General features: G+C 44.3%; 1 protein-coding gene across 3 annotated transcripts in view; it reads left to right on the top strand.

Moving 5' to 3' along the window:
• Window positions 1-11,929, top strand: part of Gclc (glutamate-cysteine ligase catalytic subunit) — a 42,370-nt gene extending 30,441 nt beyond the window's left edge. The window contains exons 7-16 of one of the 3 annotated variants that reach the window (XM_048424019.3): window positions 1,583-1,657; window positions 2,009-2,125; window positions 2,997-3,135; window positions 3,560-3,672; window positions 4,090-4,182; window positions 4,472-4,576; window positions 9,211-9,292; window positions 9,373-9,476; window positions 9,580-9,700; window positions 10,604-11,929. In XM_048424019.3, the coding sequence (XP_048279976.3) occupies window positions 1,583-1,657; window positions 2,009-2,125; window positions 2,997-3,135; window positions 3,560-3,672; window positions 4,090-4,182; window positions 4,472-4,576; window positions 9,211-9,292; window positions 9,373-9,476; window positions 9,580-9,700; window positions 10,604-10,815 (1,161 nt within the window). In that variant the 3' untranslated portion in view covers window positions 10,816-11,929. The remainder of the gene's footprint in view (window positions 1-1,582; window positions 1,658-2,008; window positions 2,126-2,996; window positions 3,136-3,559; window positions 3,673-4,089; window positions 4,183-4,471; window positions 4,577-9,210; window positions 9,293-9,372; window positions 9,477-9,579; window positions 9,701-10,603) is intronic. The other 2 variants (XM_048424021.3, XM_048424020.3) reach the window with 2 other exon arrangements.
• Window positions 11,930-17,711: the final 5,782 nt, after the last annotated feature.

The raw sequence follows: 17,711 nt of genomic DNA on the forward strand, positions 1-17,711 counted from the left end.
CCCCTGTTAAGATATCAGAACGCCTTGGTTTTGCTTCCTCCACTAAAGGCACCACCTACAGCGATGTTCTGTGCTGCTTCAGCTCTAGAGCAGGAAGGTAGTCAGAAATCTACTTCATATAACTGAGACATTAGAGATGGAATTTTCAAATTTCAGTTGTTGTTTTTCTTAGGTTTTTCTAATCCTAATTTTCCAGGATGTACCTACTGCTGTTTCCCAGGCTACCTGAGAAAAGTTAGTCAAAATCATTCAGGGAAAATGTTCATTACAATATCTGCAAAACCAAAGATAGTAACACACAGTAACAAACACAGAAGTCCCAGAAAGGAACTAGACCAACTAAGAAACACAAGCCCAACAGAACCTATCACAACACCTGGAAACACTTGGATCTTTTAAATCTCAGAGGTTTTTAAAGTAGCTCTGCATACCTTTCCCCCACGTTCCTGTCTTTATTATCCTCTTTCCTTCATGACCCTCTGTAAATTTAGTAAGTGGGTGGCAGATACTGCTCCACATGCTTGGGATTTAGAATGGCAAGACTAAGTCCTATAGCTCAGCCCTAAGTGATAGGAAAGACCACAGTCAATAAACAGCACTTTGCTTATCCAGTCTTCTCATTCTACATTGAATCCTCACTACACATAAAGTGCATGCATGTGTGTGTGTGCATGTTTGCTTCCTTCCTTCCTTGTGTGCATAGACCAGAGACCAACCTCAGGTGTAGTCACTCACTCATTGGCCTAGAGCCAGTAAGCCCTAGGAATCTGCCTGTCTTTGTTGCCCAAGACTGTAAACACATGCCAAATTCTGGAGGTTCAAGTAATCAAACTCAGGTCCCAGTGCTAACAAGGCAAGCATTTCACTGGTCTCTATCCCTGACCTCACAAGTTGGTTTCTAAGTCCCATGTCACTGGAGGAGCTACCTTGCCTTGCTTGTCAGTAATCTTATCTTCAGCCCTCCTCAATTTTTACTATGGCCTTTGAAACCCATTTTCCTTGATGACTACAGCATTGCTTTCCATTGTCTTGATCTGCGGGGGCTAGTAAGGTGTCGGTGCTTGTAACTGACGTGTGCTGTTCACGCTAGCACTAACATGAAACCTGCAGGGAGATCAGGACACCAACCGTTTTGACAGTTGTTTCAGTAGCCAGTTCCCCATGTAATTCAGTAGGTATGTCCCCCATGGAGCTTATTTAAACCATCAGAACTGAGACTCTTAGTGTACTTGGCAGCCACTGCTCTTTCAAGGGGTAAGCACATAAATTATTTTCTGCATCAAGCCAAACAACTTTTTATTGTTGTTGTTTTCAAGATAGGATTTCTTTATGTAACAGTCCTAACTGTTCTAGAAGTCACTCTGTAGACCAGACTGGTATCGAACTCACAGAGATCCACCTGCCTCTGCCTGAGTGCGGGGGTTTAAAGGTGTGTGCCACCATGCCCGGCCCAAGACAACTTCTAAACAAAGCTTATCTCTAAAGCCTTCTCACCTGTGTCCCCCTTCTTCTCAGACTGACTTCTTATGGGGCCTGATAATGACTTTATGTTGTCGTTTTAATCACGTTTATTCTTAAACAGGTGACATTCCAAGCCTGCAGCATATCTGAAGCCAGATACCTTTATGATCAGCTGGCCACCATCTGCCCAATTGTTGTAAGTAGAAAGTATGTCTTCCTTTAAACGTATCTGTGAAGAAAATAAGACCACGGGTGCTATTTAATGAACTAATAGCATGTAGATAGAGGAGTCAAGCTATTGTTGTTTATGATAATACCAAGTTTGAGTATGAACATCCTTTCTCCCTGTGCTAAGTATGTCCTCATGTTGTAGAAGAGATGATTCAATAATAAATAAAGCCTTGGAGTTTCTTCTTGTACATTCTGTTTATAAAGCAGCAGCTGGGAGCCTACCAGTAGACCCTCAAGGACTGCATGGGCTGATGAACGGTGGGAGCCTCCCATGTGTGCAGCACTGTGACCTGCATTTGCTCACTTGTGTTTTTAGATGGCTTTGAGTGCTGCGTCACCATTTTACCGAGGCTACGTGTCAGACATTGATTGTCGCTGGGGAGTGATTTCTGCGTCTGTAGATGATAGAACACGGGAGGAGAGGGGCCTGGCGGTAGGAATGTTTTTCTCCTTAATCTTTTGCATCAAGCAGGTGATGTGGGCATATTACACGTACTTGCATTTTGAAGTCTCTCTTAGATGTTTACCCTCTGGGTGCTCACGTAAGGGAAGAGAATACAGGTGGTGAGTCTGGCTTTGCTTTAAGTGGGTATGGGAGGAGGAAGGTGGGTGGTTAGTTTGGGGAGGGAGGCAGTTTTTATCCTTGCTTAAAATCTGTATTAGTTGTTGCTTCTTTTAAAAGTAGTGGTAGAAGTCACACTGACAGCTGTTTTACCAGAAAGTCCTGGGCACTGTGAGTGCACTGTGCGAATGCTATATGTCCAGTGGAGTCCATTAGGAAGTGTTGTTGTCAGAGGACTGTCTCATTCACAGGTTTAGACAGTGCCCCAGAAGGACAGATTAGCACTGTTAGCATTTCTTGTCACTGCTGAACTGTCACCGTGAGTCCTTTTAACTCCGCACTCCAGAGTGTGTGTCACCATCAGCCATGGAGAGCCAGGTGCCCAGGTTCGTCGTAGATGAGACTGTCCAGGACAAGGGCCTGACTGGACATCAGTGTTCTTAGAGGTGTCCACAAAGGATGTCTCCACTAAGGGCTTTTCTGCCCTGGTCCTGTCATAATCACGCACAAATTGTTTAACATACTTTATAAATGAAAACAAGCTTGCAATTTTATTATTGTGTGTGAAAGAGAAAGCGTTGGGGAGTGCAGGTGTTCCTCAGCTTGTGTATAGAGGTCAGAGAACAACATTGTAAGTCAGTTTTCTCCACCATAAGTTCTAAAGGTTGAACACAGGTCACCAGGCAAATGTGCTTCTATTGAATTCCTGGGTGTTAATTTTAGATCATTTCTTCTGTTTTAGCCTCTGAAGAACAATCGCTTTAGGATTAGTAAATCTCGGTATGATTCCATAGATAGCTACCTATCTAAGTGTGGGGAGAAATACAATGACATCGACCTGACCATCGATCAAGAGATCTATGAGCAGCTCTTGCGGGAAGGTGAGCAGCCCTCCTACCAAGCCCATCATATGTGCACCTTTTGTTCTTTAAAGCGCTTTGAACTTTTGCTGACTCCTGGTCTGGTTTCTGTTTTTAGTGTGAAGTCTCTAACTTTTCTTATGAGGCTGCTTGTTCCTAAAGTTTCAAGTTCCAAATACTTGTGAGATCTTCTTGACTTTTAGCAAAAGGAACTTTTTGGAGCTCTGTATCTAGGTCCACACCAGTGCCCATCAGGCATTGTGTGAGGAGTGAGTAAACTCCGACTCTTCCCCAGTGTCCATAGGATAAAATCCTGGGCAAGGTGAGAACACTGAACCACCCAGCCACTTCCTACGTCTAGACACCCTTTCTTCAGTCTGTGAACTTAGGAATCGTACGAGGTGCCTTGCCCTTTGCAGTTAGTCCCTGCGATCTGTCTTTGCAGGCCTTGATCATCTTTTGGCACAGCATGTTGCTCACCTCTTTATTAGAGACCCACTCACCCTTTTTGAAGAGAAAATACACCTGGATGATGCCAACGAGTCTGACCATTTTGAGGTATCTCCCTTTCAAATGAATTTCACTTCACAAACTAAAGCAGGGTTGTACCTGTGCCTGTGAGGATGGTGACAGGAGAAATCTACCTTTCATGGCCTCCTGCAGCAGAGAACCAAGAACAACTAAAGCTTTACTGTCTGAGTCTCACTGGTTAGTCCTCAGCTCCTTGATACTGAAGGGTAAGCTGCACAAACACGTGTTGGAGACGTCCTAGCTCCCAGGGGACACTTCCACTTTTGTCTTCTAACAGCTCACACTCAACAGAGTCCTAAAGTTGTAACTTTCTCGTATTTGTAAATTGGGAGATATTCGGTATAGATGGTAAACAGTCTTCATCCATCATTAAAGACACGTCATCTAACTGTGTTCTGAATGTGTAGAAAGTTGATTTTATTCTATTTCTTTTTCTTGTTATAGAATATTCAATCCACAAACTGGCAGACAATGAGATTTAAGCCTCCTCCTCCAAACTCAGATATTGGATGGAGAGTAGAGTTCAGACCCATGGAGGTGAGACACGTGCTTCCGCTCAGAAGCTCCCTTCTGACCACTCCCCACCCGCCTAATGTTCTCCTCAGAGGGCTCTGAGTTCATTCGAAAGCAGTAGGAATCCAAATGTGCCTATGAATAGCAACTCCAAAAGCCAGTGGGAGCTGATATCAGAGCGTGGACCTGGAGAGAGGGCTCCAGCCTCAAAGGGGGACGATGAAAGTGCTCAGGAATAATGCAGTCTGGAGGGCTAGGGAGGGGGAAACTGGGGCAGGCAGTCGATCCCTAACAGTCTGGTCTTCACTGCTAGGTGCAGTTAACAGACTTTGAGAACTCGGCCTATGTGGTATTTGTGGTTCTGCTCACCAGGGTGATCCTCTCATACAAACTGGATTTCCTCATTCCACTGTCCAAGGTAATGATGGGTGGTTAGAGCCATGAGCATAGACAGTGCAGAGGTGTTTACTTCGCTGTGTGCACCGTGCAGCTCCAGCCTGTCCTCACATAGAGTTTCTTACCTATCAGGATAAACTGTCTCTGCTTTGACTCTGCTTTTCCCCCTAAGACCAAATTTATCTCTAGAGACATTGTTTAAAGACAATGGCCTGAGATGGTCCCACAAACTAGTGCCACCCCCTAAAAGTCCATTTGGTCTACCATGTCAAAATTAGGATGATTGAAGGCTTACTGGTAGAATTCAGGGAAAGGTCTCAGTGCAACCAAACTTGGGATGTTTGTGGAGAATGTGATAGCTTTAGATTACCAAATTAAGAATTATAAATCTCACCCCAGGAAGACCAGAGAAGAGGCTTCCTGGAGGAAGTTGGCCAGTAGAGTTTTTTAGCCTGTCCTTGCTCAGAGGCCGCAAAGCTTTTGTGTGTGGTCTGAGGCGGTCCTTAAGGTGGTCAAGGCCGTGAGTTCTTTGTGACATAATAATGGATGGGAAAGACTGTTCAGTAGTGTGGAGGACTCTGCTGCTGTGGACTGCTGCCAAGGAATCCGGCCACAGAAGAGTCGGAGGGGCTTTGTCAGAGCAAATAGGAATTCAGAGGCTTATTGCCCATGGGTGTGTGCTGACTACGTTAGTCCACCCAGAGAAAAGTCCTTGTGAGTTACTCATCCAGGCTTCCGTTCCTGAACATGACAGCTGTCCTAAAGCTGACAGAAAGCTAAGAAAAAATATCCTTAAGAGAGGGTTCAGCGTTCTCACTCGGACAGTCCTCGGTGAAGCAGTTAACTTCAGCACCCAAATCTAGGAATTTTATTTCTCCACTGAAATGTTCTGAACAGGAGAGATGGTAAGGACACCTGTGAGGGAGAAAAAGTGGCATTACTTCCTTACTGAATGAATATAATGCCAGAGAGATTGAAAGAGTACTGTTTAAGCTTCCTTCCCATCCGAATGAGTTCTCTCTGTTGTTTAATTTAGTGTGTGACCTAGTTTGTTTTCTGTGTCTGTGGCAAACACAATGACCAACAGCAACGTAGAGCAGGTTTATTTTATCTTAGGATTCCGGTCCTAACTCATCATGAGGGAAGTCAGGGCAGGTGCTAAAGGCTACTTGCTTAGCATCCTGCTTTTCTATACAAGCCACGATCACCTGTCCAGGGGTAGCACCACCATGATGGGATTGTCCCTTCTCCCACATCAATCGGCATCAAGAAAATACCCCCAGTCTTGCCAGCAGTCCAGTCTGATAGAGGCAGTTCATCAGTTGAGGTTGCCTCTTCCAAGATGACCCTATCTTGTATCAACTCGACATTAAGAAAAAAAACCACCACCTAACATTCTGTGTACGTGGATGGGGGGAGGAGATGCTGTGTGGCAAGGGCCACTTTCTCATTATTGGATTGCATTCTTCTTGTGTCCACAGATGACAGAGGCGCCTGGCTAGCTTTAGGGCAATCTCTCCTTTGTTTATGGTTTCCCTCCTTCAATGTTGGTTTTGTTTAGTGATAGAGAGGAACTTAAGACTTCAGGCATGGGAAGCTGGTACTTTACAACTCAGTTGTACTCTGCTGCAGTCTGAGGTCTTGAATAAGGACTCTGTTCCCATTCAGAAGGGCAAAGGTTCCCAGGATTCTAATCCTGTCATGCTGGTACCATTGTGTAGATTTTGAGGTTACATGGACACTCAGTTTTGGGCAAATGCATTCCAATGTTAGACACTGAGAGAATAATACTTTCAAAACTACTATTTAAAAGCAAAGAAAATGGTCTGGAAAGATAGCTAAGCAGTTACTAGCACTAACTGCCTTTGTAGAAGACCAAGGTTTAGTTCCTAGCACCCACATGGTCATAACCAGCTGTAACTCTAATTTGGGGTGGGGGATTCCAGCACCCTCTTCTGGACTCTGGTCACTGTATACACATTGTACACATAAATAAATGTAGGCAAAACACAAAAATAATCTTAAAAATAGGAAACAGGGCTACAAGATGGCTTAGTGGGTAAAGGTGCATGCCACTGAGTCCAGTATTCTGAGTTCAGTTCCCGGGAATTCACATGGTGGGAGACTGGAGCTGGCTCTGACTGCCACATGCATATCCTGTGACACATATATTGCTCCCACCCCTTCATATTTGGCAGGGGGGATAAATATTCTATCTCTCCGAGCAGTTCTCTGTAGTATGTGGGAGGAAATTCTTTTATTTATCTATCTATTTATTTTGGTTTTTTGAGACAGGGTTTCTCTGTAGCTTTGGAGCCTGTTCTGAAACTACCTCTTGTAGACCAGGCTGACCTCAAACTCATAAAGATCCGCCTGCCTCTGCCTCCCAAGTGCCAGGATTAAAGGCGTGTGCCACCACTGCCCAGCATGAGTGATTCTTTACCACCACAAAGAATAAGAAAAATACAACACTATTAATCATCAGCGGCAGGATAGACTAATGCACTTGGGAAGCTGAGGCAGGAAGATAACAGATTGAATAAGCTTGTCTCCATAAGCAAGAATCTGTGTCAAACATAAAAAATAAATATGAAAAGAGCATTTGTTTAAAACTCAAGTTAATTCCAAATGACTGGCTCAAGAGCAAGAAAAAGAAGGAAGAAAACTTGTTAGCATTATAAAAGCAGAGCGAGGAAGGGGATGTGAAGACAGAACCCACAGAAGAGAAAGCAGTAAAGATAAGGGACGACAGAAAAGGACTCAGAGGTGGCTCTGCAGGTCCAGGCTCTTGCCTCCAAGCCTGGTGACCCGAGATAGATTCCCAGGACCTGTGTGGTAGTAGGAGAGAGCTGACTCCCGCACAAGCCGTCTGCTGACACACAGAAAGATAAATACATGTAAAAATGCTTTTAAGAAGAAACAAGTAACATTAAATCTCAACACTCCGGTATGGCTTGCTTTTGTAAAACATTTCCAGAGCAAGGAGAAATGCTGGAAATAAGAGATGCACAGTGACCTTTTAGAAAGATAACAGGAATAACAAAGTGTCACACAAAGTGAAATGTGAGGAAGACAGTGTCAGTTAGGCGAGTGACAGCAGTGCTGGCTGCTGTCCAGGAAAGTTTAGTGACATTCTTAGAGGCATTTAATGTGGTGGGCAGGAAATACATAAGATATGAAACTAAATTCATAAGCTGTTCATCCTGTTAGTCAGTGTTTTAATCTGGAGGGGTTTCTTCTGCCCTCAGTGCTTCCTTCCACACAGAGAGTAGGGGCTGTATACCTTCCTAATAGACCAACTACTTAGACTCTTGTATGTAATCACAGGCTGAAGAGCTGCAAGCAGGTAAATGATGTATTAACAAGTTTAGTTAGGTCAGATATATCATGCCAAAGAGCATCTTGTGTTCACATGCTTTGAAGATTTATTAAAGTCAATCAAGAAAAATCTTCTCAAAAATAGACATTATCAGAAATGCATTCCCACTAAAATGCAACAAAATAATACTCAAGAAAGAGTTCACCATTGCAAGTTTAAAGTGTGTTTCCTGGAAGATCCTGAAGTAAGCTAAAACATGAATGACTGACCCACAGAAAAGTTAGTGGTGTGAATATTGGTGGAGCTAATTAATAAGAGCCAACTATTGTAGTGCCTGAAAACCTTATAGTTGACCACAGTCACAGTTAATGTTTTAGCCTATTCCTTGTGTGTTCCTAGACATGTCTAGATATTCAGAAGATCATGCCATATCATTTTAAAGCATCAAAGGAGTAACAATAGGATTATTTCCATGATGAATGCGCAAAGAGTCTAAATAATCACAAAATACTTGGTGTCCAGGCTGGGGAGATGGCTCACTGGCAAAGTATAGATACACTTACAAGCAGGTTGTAGTATACTACTGCCACCGAGTTTGCGTGAGGAGACAAGTGGATCCCAGGCTCAGTGGTCAGCTAGTCTAGCAGAAACTGAGAGTTCCTCAGAGAGGCTGTGCTTGAGGAAGACTCTGCACATCAGCTCTCCTCCACCCTAGCCCTCCGCTTGTATTTGTGTGTGTATTGAGGTTCCACATAAGGCAACTTTATAGAGAGCTGGAAATTCAGTTGTAGAGGACCCAGGTTCAATTCCCAGCACCCTGGGATCTGTTGTCCTCTTCTACCCTCCAGGAGCACTGCAGGTACATGGTGAACAGATAAACATACAGACAAAACACCATACACATAAAGTGGGGAAAAATTAACATTGTAGTAAGTGCAGCTACTAAAATTCTTTAAAAGGGTTAAGTCTTCAAAAAATTCATGAATGAGTTACCAGGTAGGCAAATGGCATTGGTGACTTTGCCCTTGGTGAGCCAATACTGCATACCTGAAGGAAGCCTGCTGCCCCTTTGTTCACTTAAGTGAGGGAGGCTTAGGAAGAACACAGACTTGAGACCAAGATCTCAGGCCTCCCATGTCTCAAAACCTTGGTAAGCCTTAGGAAGGACCGTTTTCTACTTGTGTTTTGTAAAGTGAGCTTCTCTTCCGGGTGTTTTGCACAAACCAGCGTGTGAGGAGTACATCATCTGATCTCCAGCTGTGAAGCATCGAAGTGATGAAGGCGCTGCCTTTTCCATCCAAGATGTTCTGACTTAGTCCTGATTCTTTCTCCATTAGGTTGATGAAAACATGAAAATGGCACAGAAGCGAGATGCTGTCTTGCAGGGGATGTTCTATTTCAGGAAAGACATTTGCAAAGGTATCATGTGTTCGGGTTTCTAGGGTCGGTTTATGCTGAACAGACTGCTGAAGTTCCTCTGTGCTCCCCTTGGTTGGCAGGTGGCAATGCCGTTGTGGATGGGTGTAGCAAGGCCCAGACCAGCTCTGAGCCAGCAGCAGAGGAGTACACCCTCATGAGCATAGACACCATCATCAACGGGAAGGTACGGCCTGAGTGGGGCTTGTCACCAGTGGGAAGATACAGCCTGAGCGGGGCTTACGCGATGAACACCAGCTGGCAGAGTTTATAATGTCTTCTTCTTGTAGGAAGGGGTGTTTCCTGGACTCATCCCCATTCTGAACTCCTATCTTGAAAACATGGAAGTAGATGTGGACACCAGATGCAGTATTCTGAACTACCTAAAGCTAATTAAGAAGAGAGCATCGGGTATAGTAGATTTTTTTCCCTTTTCTTTGTCTTGACTCTTTATAGTATTTAACTCTGTGACGTGCTTAACAGTATATCACACTCTAGCCATGCTCTTTTTTTTTTAACATTTGATAATTCTACAGTTGCATATACCTTAAAATCTTAGGGTAACAGTTTTAAATTGAGAGAGCATTTTCCCCCTTACCTGTAGGAAATAGTGATACATTTTTAAATGTGATATTTCGATGAGGTGTGGTGGCTGCAGTACCAGTCTGGTGTCATCTATGTGTATTGCATGTCACTGTGAACTTTTGTCAGGCTGAATAGCCACAGCTCCAGTAGCCTGCACCGCTGGCTTGTGTGCAGCTCTCAGCCCGTGCTGCACAGCAGCCTTCCGAGGAGATCCTATTTACAGTGCCTCACTGGCCTTGCCAGTACTTACACGGGGAGCAGCTCATGCAAACCTCGGTGTGCTAACAGCATCTTGACAAAGGTCATCTGTAAGAGCACATCACCTCCAGAATATTTTACCTACAGCTTCCCTTTTTATTCTATGTGCTCCTTAACTGTAGGGACCCTATAGTCCTTTGAAGTAGTCACATAATGGCATCACCTATAGGCATAGCCCGCTGGCCAAGAAGGAGGACAGCACAGCTCTTACAAACAATACTGACCCTCCATCCCTTAAGAGCTGGTGGTGTCAGCCTATGGGTGGCATCTGTCTAACTGGGTATGTATATGCCTGTTGCTGTCCTGCAGTCGTCCGTTTGTCCCCATTGGCAATCTTTTGAATGCGATGAAAGCTATCCTTTTGACTCTTAGCATGTGACACTCTAAGGTCATGCAGATTTCATTTTAGAGACGTGTGTTTGGTAGTCATCAAATATCCACTTTTTAAAGCACCTAATTTTTTTCTTTCAGGAGAACTAATGACAGTTGCCAGGTGGATGAGAGAGTTCATTGCCAACCACCCTGACTACAAGCAAGACAGTATAATAACTGATGAGATAAATTATAGCCTCGTTTTGAAGTGTAACCAAATTGCAAATGAATTATGTGAATGTCCAGAGTTACTTGGATCAGGATTTAGAAAAACAAAGTACAGTGGAGGTAAAAGTGACTCTTCAAACTAGACATCCGGCAGAAAGAGGCCGTCGCTCTCGCGCGAGTGGCAGCTGCAGCACTGACTGCTGGCCCAATCGGGTGCCGCAAACACCAACATGGCCTGTGGTGTTGCTGTGCCAGTGGCCAGCGGTGACCAGCAGCTTTCTTCAGTAGGTAAACCTGAGTTTGTACATGTATATACTAAAGTATTTTTATGATTAACAATGTATTTTAATAACATTGTATCTAAAGTCATAGTGAACTGGCTTGTACATTTTTGAATCCTTACTCTGGAGCAACTAGTGTCGCGGCAGTTTTGTAAATGTAATTGTACAATAATACCTGCATTCCAGAGTTTTAACTGTTTACTGTAAATCTTCCTTTAATACTACCTGGGACCTGATTCACTGAAATTTACTTAAAAATGCTTTCTTGTAACTGTTTTTTGAGTTGCCTCCTTTGCTGCGTAAGTAAAATCACTGGATCGCACTGACGCCCGAGGGTGAGACGCCCTGCCCGTGCTGTTCTTTCCCAGAGCAGTCCCACACTCTCAGCAGGGGACTGAACTCTGCCGGCTCTTAGAAAAGAAACTCCTTCGGGATTTGTCCAAAATATACAGACTCAGAGTTCATGTGTAGAGAGTATTGGGGGTGATTTTGTTTTTGAAAAGTGAAATCATTCCCTTCTGTACACACCAACAGCTCTGTCAACTGGTGTCTGCTCGTCCACTTCCACCAGCTGTCTGGTCACCGTGCTAGTGAACGTCAAATCAGTGCAGCTGCCAAGGTTTTTTCTTACTCTTCCTCTGGTTTGCAGTAAACATATTGGTAGGCTGTCTTCTGACCGCCGTCATTCCAGTTTTCCCTGGGGAGTATTCTGCATTCTGCTTGCTTTCTCTGTAAAACTCAGATCAATCATGAAATGCACTAATTTTTGTGAATCAGGACCCTAAATGTTTAATTGTAAATAATTTGTTTTATAGATTGCTTTAGCTTTATGTTAACTTCTTCATTGTTAACTAAATTTAACTACTTCTGAAATAACTGTACTGTAGATTAAGCCAAGCTTTATGGATATAAATATTTACACTGTAATGCCAATTTTGAAAGATTGCAATAAAGCTGCTTCAGGTTAAAACTTTAAGGACTAGGATTGGCTATATTTATTTTGAAAATTTAAAGAAAGTCCTTTTTCTCCTCTACAGTTTTGTTATGTAAGTCAGGTTGTAAAAAGAATAAAATGTTTGTGGTATAAGAAAATAAAAGAATGGAAATCATGGGCTGGCAAGATGCTTGATTTAGAGCACTGACTGCTCTTCCAGAGGTCCTGAGTTCAATTCCCAGCAACTGCATGGTGACTTACAGACATCTGTAATGGGATCTGATGCCCTCCTCTGGTGTGCAAGCATACGTGCAGACAGAGCACTCATACAAAAAAAAAATGGAATTCACATTCAGAAGCTAGTACATGTACAAGTGGCTTTAAGGGTTTTTAAGTTTTTGTTGTTTTGTTTCTAACTATGTTACCTGGCTACTGATTTTGTACCCACTCTGTAGATCACGCTGGTCTTGAACTCAAAGATACCCACCTGCCTCTACCTCCTTAGGACTGTTAAAAGCATGTGCCAATATGCCTAGTCTTGGTTGGGAAGATTTTTAATTGTGGTGGTGTCATTTCATCATTGCAGCTCCCAATTCTTTAAGAAGAGGACCAGTAATAAAGACAGGCAGATCTCCCTTGGTAGCTAGCTTTCACACACACCCCTGTAGAATGTGACAGAGACTGCTTTGCCTTGGGAAGTGAATTTTCCTTTTAATCTCAGTCACTCTCATACTGCTGGGCCAGTGGTGACCTGGAAAATGTAGCCTACACTGGAGACACGTAGACTAAAGAATTAACAAGTCCTGCAAAGCTGTCTTCAGCCTGTCTGGATCTGAGTCCACACTCCATGCCCTCACATAGCCTGAGCTCATGCAGAATGTTTTTATTGATACACACCTTGAGTACAGAACTAAGACAGGTGAAGCCTAGACATGAAGGAGAGACAGTGTACATAGCAGGAGGGCTATCCCAAAGCAGCCCTGACATGGAGAGACAGTATACATAGCAGGAGGGCTACCCCAAAGCGGCCCCGACATGGAGAGACAGTGTACATAGCAGGAGGGCTACCCCAAAGCAGCCCCGATATGGAGAGACAGTATACATAGCAGGAGGGCTACCCCAAAGCAGCCCTGACATGGAGAGACAGTGTACATAGCAGGAGGGCTACCCCAAAGCAGCCCTGACATGGAGAGACAGTATACATAGCAGGAGGGCTATCCTAAAACAGTGCTCACATCAGGCAAAGGAAGCACAAAGAGGGATTTTATTTTGCTCAGGGACTTCATTCAGAAAAATACTTTAGGGGCATTCCTAAACATGATCAGTTTAAGGAGATAATTTAAGAGGGAAAATGGGTGTGCTTAGTTTGAGAACATGGTTTACACTTTTGAAAAGTTGAAATGGAGGACAAGAACACCTGTTGATGTGCTGGGTTTTCATCAAAATTTTAGCTACAAGTAAAGGGAAAAACATATAGAAGGTACATGCATTAGTGAAGGAATATGTACCCCGAAGGGCTTTCCCTTGCTCACCCTTCCTCTGCGCAGTACACTTGGGCTGTGACCTCCCTGGCAGCACTTCTACATAACCTGGAGTCCACGTTTCTGCATTACTAATAAGCTCCTATGTAAATCTGGTCTGTCTGCTGATTACATGAATAGCAAGATTTATTACCACTTCGCACCCAAGTTACAGATACATTAGCCTAGAGCACCAACATTTGCCTTCAGGATATATCTAGACTTTCTCCTGCCAAATTTTCAACCAGGCACATTTCGGCTTGACATATATGCTCCACTCTTGACAGAATAAGTATGACCCACACATCTCATGAGCTGTACCATCCAAACAGAATTCAGGGTTGTGAGCTAAATTATAAAACCCAGACATGAATAAAAGATGCTTTGTCTTTGGTAAAAGTATATGAAGAAGACTTCTGGAACCCTCCTGGTTTGTAAACTCATTAAAGAGGGAGTTTGGATGGAAGCACACCACATTAGTGAACAATGCTAAGAAGACAAGTTATTAAGTGAAAATCTCAGTGCCAGGCATGGGATCCTTTGTGTGGTTAGAGAAGGCCAGAGGCACCCAAAACAATACAGATACTTGCCAATGTTCTTGGTTGCCCACCAAGGTGGTAAGACCCTATTGAAGATGCACATGCTTTAATTGCAGGACACAGAACTCCAACTGACCAGGAAGTTCTCTCCCAGCATGCTTTTATAGTGCCAGAAGGGGCTATGGAGGCTGCTGGGGAAGAAAAGATTAATCATCTTACCCAGTGGTAGACTAGACTCGGCATGCTGCAGTACCCACCTGCCAGGCAAGAGGTGCCCCCTGGAGCAATAGTGAGGAGACTTGGTTGCATCCGAAGCCTGCTCCACAGGAGGAAATGAATGCCTGGTGCTGCAAACTGCTCAGGGGAGAACCTATTGTTATTCTAAAGGACTATGTTGTCAGACTGCCCTCTAGAGTATACCCATAGATTTGTGCCTTCCCGGTAGCGGTTGGTGTAGAGATTCATGGCTGTACAGAGGGCAGTGCTCAGCTGCAGATGTGACAACTACATCAACACACCTGCCTAAGGCTCGGGATTTCACAGGAAAGGGGCAGAAGGCGTAGGAGAGCTGGAGGGCAGGTAGAAGGTAGAAGTGCTGCTCTCTGGACGTGACGGTTGCTCAGGAACTCAGCAGCTGTCCGTTACCTGCACACATCAGGAAGAGGAAGGGGGAGGGGCTCCTGGGCCCCTCTAGCAGAGGAGTTCTTTGTCGTTGATGACCGCTTGGGAGGGTTAGTTATTTTTGGGGGAGTGTGCCCCAGTGGATGGCCCCACAGCCATGTATGTATGGACAGCATTGAGTTAAAAAACATACATAATTACAAAATTATAAAGTTGATGGGGGTAAGATGTGATGAGGGGTTCTGGGGAAAACAGGAGGGAAGGATGGTTATGATCAAGATATAGTCTATATATAATTCTCAAATAAATATTAACCTTAAAAAAAAACCATGTCCAAGCCTGGACTCTGTTCTCTTATTTAGACATGGACATTTTCACCTGCTTCTAACCTACTGGTCACAGAAGCATGCCCCTTGTGGGGTTGAGCGGATCCTCCTTATTTCCAAAATGCCTCTTTCATCTCAAGAGATGGAGCAATACCTTGCCTAATTGAAAACTCGGTGCCATAGCTGTCTGGGTTTTGGCACAGTCATGGTTAGGCCCTAGTCTTGGAGTGTTAGGCAGTATATGTATTAGGAACCTGCAGAAACAGGGAATGTACATTCATACCCAAGCAACTTGTTACAGATTAACAGTGTAAGCAAGCAAGGATTTCTTTTCCTGACAGGCTGCGTTTTGCAGTTACTAAGGAAGAACCAATCACTTTATTACTTACCTTGAAAGGTGATCTTATAAGTAATCACAAGTCTAAACTTTCATACATGAAAAACAATCAGTCAGCTCTACTTTAAATCTTCAGGGTACCTACCCACTCCTCAATGTTTTTTACATCAGGAGACTGAGGGCAGACATGAGTATAAGGAATTAATCATTGCCTTTGGTCATCTCCCAAGCCTATGAAGAAAGGCACGTCAGCTAAGGAGAACTGGGCTACTTGGCTCTTGTTCCCTGACCTTCCAGTACCCCACTCAACTATGTGCCTTTCTATGTGGATTTTTTCACCTCAAAACTATTTAACAAAAACATCTTAGTCTAACTTTAAGTTATTTTTAAAGTCTTGTTTCAGTTACGACGCACTCCAACACCTGTGAACACATCTCCCCACATTAAGATTAAGAGAATTTAACCTAGCTGGGCTGCTGGGACTCAATTGTTTTTCTTTTTTCTTTTTTTTTTCTCAAAGTTTATTAAAATACAAAAGTCTCCATTTCCGCCCCTCCTCCCAACCCCCTCCCACTCCCCCAACTCCCTCCCCTCCTCCCTCTCCATCCCCAAGAGCAGTCAGGGTCTCCCGCCCTGTGGGTAGTTCAAGCTCCTCTCCCCTCCCTCCAGGTCCAGGAAGGTGAGCATCCAAACAGACTGGATCCCAGAAATCCAGTATATGAAGAGGAAACAAGTCCCAGTGTCATTGTCAATGGCTTTTCAGAAAGACTCCGGGCCAGCCACATTCAGAGAATCCGGCCTCATTCAGAGAATCTGGCTGGATCACGTGCTCGCTCAGTCCCAGTCAACTGGACTTGGTGAACTCTCATTAGATCTGTCCCCTTGTATCAGTGGGTGATCACACCCCTCGCGGTCCTGATTTCCTTTTTCACGTTCTTCCTCCTTCTGCTCCTCATTTGGACCTTGGGGGACTCCATCTGGTGCTCCAATGTGGGTCTCCGTCTGTATCGCCATCCATCGTCGGATGAAGGTTCCCTCTGGTCTTGCCATCTTTGCTCACGTTCTCTTTCCTTCTGCTTCTCGTTTGGGCCTAGGGAGTTAAGTCCAGTGTTCCAATGTGGGTCTCCGTCTCCATCTCCATCCATCGCCAGATGAAGGATCTCTGGATAGAACTTCTCAGCACTCGTTTTTCTTAAGCATTAACCTATGTGGCTCCACAATAGAAACTCAAATACTCTAGCGGGGGTGACACTTCCTTGGTTCATTTTTTATCATCTGTAGCGTCCATACTACTACATGTACTACGGTACTAAGCCTGTAATGTACCACCTCCGCTATGGGGATGGTTTGCAAGTCGGGCAAAGGCCTGGAGATTGAAATACACACACACACACGGGGGGGTGGGTGTCATCCTTGAAACAAGAATACTAACTTTATTGTGTTCCAGGGCAGCTCATATAGTGCCTTCCGTGACCAATGGCCATGCCCTTGCTCTAGGCACCCTTCAGCTGCAAGCCACCAGAAACCACTCCCCTGCCATCAGGAGCTCATGCTTAGAGCAGCTGCAAGCACAGGAAAACAAGCTGTTTACTCCGGCAGCCAAAGGGTCACAGGAAATTCAGGGTCTGGGGGTCTACAGTCCCCAACAATCATCAAAAGTCTATTTAACTGTATCCGCTAGACAGTGCAGCTTAGGAAGAAAACATCTTTATGATAATCCACAGGTAAAAATGCCCAGTAGAACGGGATGTTTCTGGGAGATAAGCACACTGCATTACAGGCAGTGGGGTCTCCCCACCCCATTCACACCATGGCAGACACCAGAGAGAGGTGGCAGTGGCAAACATGCAAAGGCATAGCAGAAGCAAAGACATACTGGAGTCGGTGGTCTCCAGGTCTTGCCGAGAGTCAGCCATCAGGGGGTTTCCTCCCAGTGGGCTGACACCTGAACTTCAACTGCCACCTGCTGCTCTTCTGACATGGTCACCAGCACCTCCCCCTTAATTAGTCCAACTCACCCCTCTGCCTACTACTGTACCACACCTAGTTTTCAAAGTGAACTTTTTAAGGTGGTTTTTTCATGTGTATATGTGTGAGTGCATGTGTGTATGAGTATGTACATGTGTGGGGGCAAGCACGTGTGTGTAGGTGACTGTGTGTGTTTGTGTGTGTGCACGTCTGTGTGTGTGTGGTGTGTGTGTGTAGAGGTCTAAAGTTGAGGTTGGAATTCTTTCTTGATCATTCTGGATCAGACAGCACACAAGCACTCCCATCATAAAAGAAGGCATGCAGATTCAAATTCAAACCTGTGAGGAACACACCTACGGGCTAGAAGGTGCCTGGCGATTTGGATGTCCACACAAGATTTGCCTTTCGAATATGCTCAATTTATTCACACAAACTTTCCTTACAATATCATGATAATATCAAAGTTAGACAGACATCTTACCAAACGAAGAACCGCTGATGGGGCAGAAAGGC

This window comes from Myodes glareolus, chromosome 4 (genome assembly GCF_982192425.1).
Source record: "Myodes glareolus chromosome 4, mMyoGla1.1, whole genome shotgun sequence".
NCBI lineage: Eukaryota > Metazoa > Chordata > Mammalia > Rodentia > Cricetidae > Myodes > Myodes glareolus.